This window comes from Nematolebias whitei, chromosome 10 (genome assembly GCF_014905685.2).
Source record: "Nematolebias whitei isolate Nwh7 chromosome 10, NemWhi1, whole genome shotgun sequence".
Taxonomy (NCBI): Eukaryota; Metazoa; Chordata; class Actinopteri; order Cyprinodontiformes; family Rivulidae; genus Nematolebias; species Nematolebias whitei.
The window spans coordinates 4941421-4945452 of record NC_056507.1 but is presented as its reverse complement, the minus strand read 5'-3'; the positions used below and the strand labels follow the sequence as shown (position 1 = coordinate 4945452).

The 4032-nt window shown below is 43.5% G+C and overlaps 1 protein-coding gene across 1 annotated transcript in view; it reads right to left on the bottom strand.

The window, feature by feature from the left end:
* LOC119416085 (unconventional myosin-IXAa) overlaps positions 1-3160 on the bottom strand; it is a 128130-nt gene extending 124970 nt beyond the window's left edge. Inside the window, exon 1 of the mRNA XM_037683262.1 lies at positions 2201-3160. Within this exon, the coding sequence (XP_037539190.1) occupies positions 2201-3103 (903 nt within the window). The 5' untranslated portion in view covers positions 3104-3160. The remainder of the gene's footprint in view (positions 1-2200) is intronic.
* Positions 3161-4032: the final 872 nt, after the last annotated feature.

Genomic DNA, 4032 nt, shown 5'->3' with positions numbered 1-4032 from the left:
GTTTGCATGTTCTCTCCGTGCATGCGTGGGTTTTCTCCGGGTACTCCAGTTTCCTCCCACAGACCAAAAACATGCATGTTAGGCTGATTGGTAACTCTAAATTGTCCCTAGGTGAGAAGACATCTAAAACGCAGATGACTGAGTGAGAGAGTGAACGGTTGTTTGTCTCATTTTGTCCAAGTGTCCCTGTGATGGGTGGGTGGGTGGTATAACATTTTTTTAAAAATCCCTAATTATCATTACAGTTAGTTAAACTGACGTTTAAACGGTTGTATAAGAGCTACTGCAGAATAAATATGGTAGTTTTATGGGTTCTGAAGGTTTATTTATGCAAAGCCAAGCTGGTAAATTTCCAGTTTTTATTCCAGAGAAGTAATATAGTGGACCTGCAAAACAATTTATCTGTGCACCAGGAAGTTAAAGAAATTTGTTTTTTCAAAATGTCAAACTTTTCCTCTAAAACGAGGCAAGACAGGATTTTTATTTTTGTCAGATGCACCAATAAAAATGATAACAAAATATAAAACCGTAGCGCGCCACCCATTACTCAGCTGTTTTGCTGATGTGTGACGTTTGTCCTGCCCACATTGGTCAGATAGATGATTGATGGGACACAGGCATGCTCCCACTTACACCACACACACAACACCTAACAAGACCTGGTTCCTCAGAGGGAGCCATTATGTTCCTTAATCTTTGCTTGTATCAAAACAAGCCCTCGAGTCTTCTCGCCTCCAGCATGTAAGCTCTGACAGGTATTCAGTCTTCCTGCAACAAAGAATGACTGTTCCTGCTTGATGGTCAGGTTCAACCAAAGAACTATTTGGTAAAGTGGAGTTAAAATACAAGCATGAAATACAAACCCTGTTTTATTCTGTATGAGGATCTGAGAGACCAACTCTAACACTGTGCATGTTGTGCGAAAAAAACCTCAAGCGCAGTTCATCTATTTTTTTTTAATTATATACTACATATGTGACAAACAGAACAGCCTTCACGTAGTGTCACCATGCACAGCTGCATGTCAGCGTTACATCCCCATCCTGACAGGAAGCCGAGAGCTGCAGAACAAAACAACACAACCAGACGGGAACCAAGAGTCCACAAAGGTTCAAATCCATAGTGATGGAGAACCTGCTGTCCTTCAACTAACCTTCCCAAAACATTAATGTACCAATGAAATTCCATAATCCATAATCCATTATTGATTTATAATCCAGGGTGGATTATGGAGCATATACCATTAGGTTGTCTTCCTATAACCACATAAACTACACACACAATAGAAAATCCCATTTCTAGCTTATGCTGTGACAAAATAAATGTTGAATGTGGTAAACTCTGGTAAAACTGTGTTTATTTTCCTATTTAAGACATTTCACTTCAGGAGGCCTGAGGCCTCAGGGGTCGTTTTGACCCAAGGCCAGCAGGACGTTTAAAGTAAACTGGAAGGTAAAACTTACAACATATAATTTTCATTTTGCTTAAACCTTGCAGCAATGCTAAGCACCTTCTTGATCCTTGATTTTGAAATAGTTTAATTTAAAGGCTCCATTACATAGCAGTGATTGTCAGCTGTAAAAGACTGAAAATCCAGGAATTACCCATTTACACATTGGGCAACCAAAAACCTCCTAATAATCAGACGTCCTGCGTGGACAAATCCCTTCATCACATTTACAACACAAACTGACGGATCAAATTGACAGGCACATCAATTTGTGTTAGCCAAACTAAACAAATCCAGTTTAAATCGAGTTAAAACCTGGAGGCAAAAGGACTTCTGAGCAACACTAGTGAAGATAAACTTCTTGCCTTACATCGATAACCACATTAAAGTCTTAAAAAAAAAAGTAGCTCAGATAGATGACATGAACCAGTAATTTGTTTCTCCTCTAAAAGGCACTCTTGACTGTCACGAAATAGTTCTAGCTCTAGAAAAGCAAACTGCAGGTACATTTTCTCAGGTTTTAAAATTATTCGTGGGTTTTCCCAGAAATGTTCTACCTTTACTGTTCAATGCCCTCAAAGGACTTTTACACACCTAAAAGACCATCAACGTTCATTATTCCCACGAGTATTTGAGCATTTCTATCAGTGTCAAACGTCTAGCAGCATCTAATCATGAATTTCCTGATAACAAACCTGAGAGGAACTAAAGTTTTGTCAGTCAAGCCAATGTTTAGAGTCAGTTCCTTACCTCTAGAACGGGTCCAGCTCCCAGGATGATTTGCTCTACCCCACTGGCAAATCCCTTCTGGCTGAGAGCAGTCAGGTGATGAATGAGGAAGTTGGTGCTCTGAGTCTTCCCAGATCCACTCTCACCAGAAATGACTATGCACTGGTTTTTACGCCGCTGCAGCATGGCGTGATACGCCACGTCTGCCACAGCATAAATGTGTGGTTCCAACTTTCCCAGAGTGTGGTTGTCATACAATTTGACGTATTTAGGGTTGTAGATTGGCAAGAACTGGAAAGGGTTAATGACAATAAGAATACTCCCAACGTAAGTATAGATCTTTTCCTGGCGGAAGCGAGCACGAAGGCTTTCCAAAAGAGCTCGCTCCGTCAGCTCCCGAAGGGCACACAGATCAGACGGCGGGTCGTTCCCTGAAGGCTGGGGCAGGAAACCCCGTTCCACCATGCGCCGCCGTTCCTCGGTCACCCGCAGCCACATCTGCAAACTGCCTCCATAATGAATGGATCCATCCAGGTTTTTCTCCCGCAGCAGAAAGCGATAGTCATCGCCGCTGCCCAGCCCGCTGCGATTCTCCAGGGCGCTTCTTGGCCACAGCATCATGCGTTGAACCGGGCAGTCACTGGGGTTGAGGATCCATTCCTCCCCCCCAAACTCTTTCACCTCCGCCAACACGTAGCATTTGGTCCGATCCAGGTGCAATCGTTCGATGAGGCACTCGATGGCTTCAGCAGCTGTGGTGTTCTTGCGGGCACTGACAGGGCAATAGATTGTGCCCTCAGCCAGGGTGCCTGGATAGACGCGCAGGGTGAATTCCTGATCCTCCAGGCGCCGCCGCATGCTGCCAGTGATGGTGGCCAAATTGGCGCTGCTGTGGTAGCTGCAGCCGCCATCTTGTAAGCTCATGGTGGAGCAGCAGGTCCCATCAGCAAACTGCTCTCTGGGACCGGACGACTGACTCAGGACATTCCAACTAGAGGAGGACAAAGAAAAAGTAAAGGTTAAAAATGGCGGCACATCAAGAGGACAACAACAGTGTTGTCATACATAATTTCATGTGCTGGTAGTTACAAGCATTACCAGTACTCTGAGTCAGAACAGGGTCAAAAAGTCATGGCATTTTCATGTGTCCCATTACCAAGAGGACAGACTCAATGGGCCTTCTGTTCAGATGGTGAAGGGGACCGCTTTCACAAACACTACACAAGAAGAGCATGGGAAAGAGGCAAAGATAAACCTATTCAAAACAAGGAGCAGTGGCTGCTTCATGAATTTAAAGATTAATGGCCAGAGCTTATCAGAACCACGAACACGCTGCCGGCGTGTGTGTAGTCATGTGATAATCTAAGGGTCGTAAAGCGTGCCAAGATTAACAGCTGCCACCTAAAACACAAGAGAAGCTGTAATGAGAGCACAATGGCCTAATTCACCACTTCCCCATTGATGGTGGAAGCAACACTTTATTCTCTCATTTTTCTCCTCACCAACAGCCCAGCTTCACTATTTAAACTGATCCAAGTGTTGGTCAATGGGCTTTAGACAAGATAAATCAATCTCAGCAAAACACTACTCTGATTTTATTTAGTTTATCAAACTGAATTAATTGACTCTTTTGTAAATTAGCTTTTTCCTTTACATGACTTTGTCCAAATACAAGCATGGGCTTTCCCCTCTACCCCTTAGAGACGTATCCGACTGGGCTGTGGCTGTTGCAGTTTGTTCAAGATGCAAAATTGCAATAAAATAGGCTTTTTTTTTGTTGCAGACTCACTGAATTCTGAGTGTTTGCAACCAACCAAGCAAGCCATGTGTCTTGTTTTGCTCTGCCAGATTTT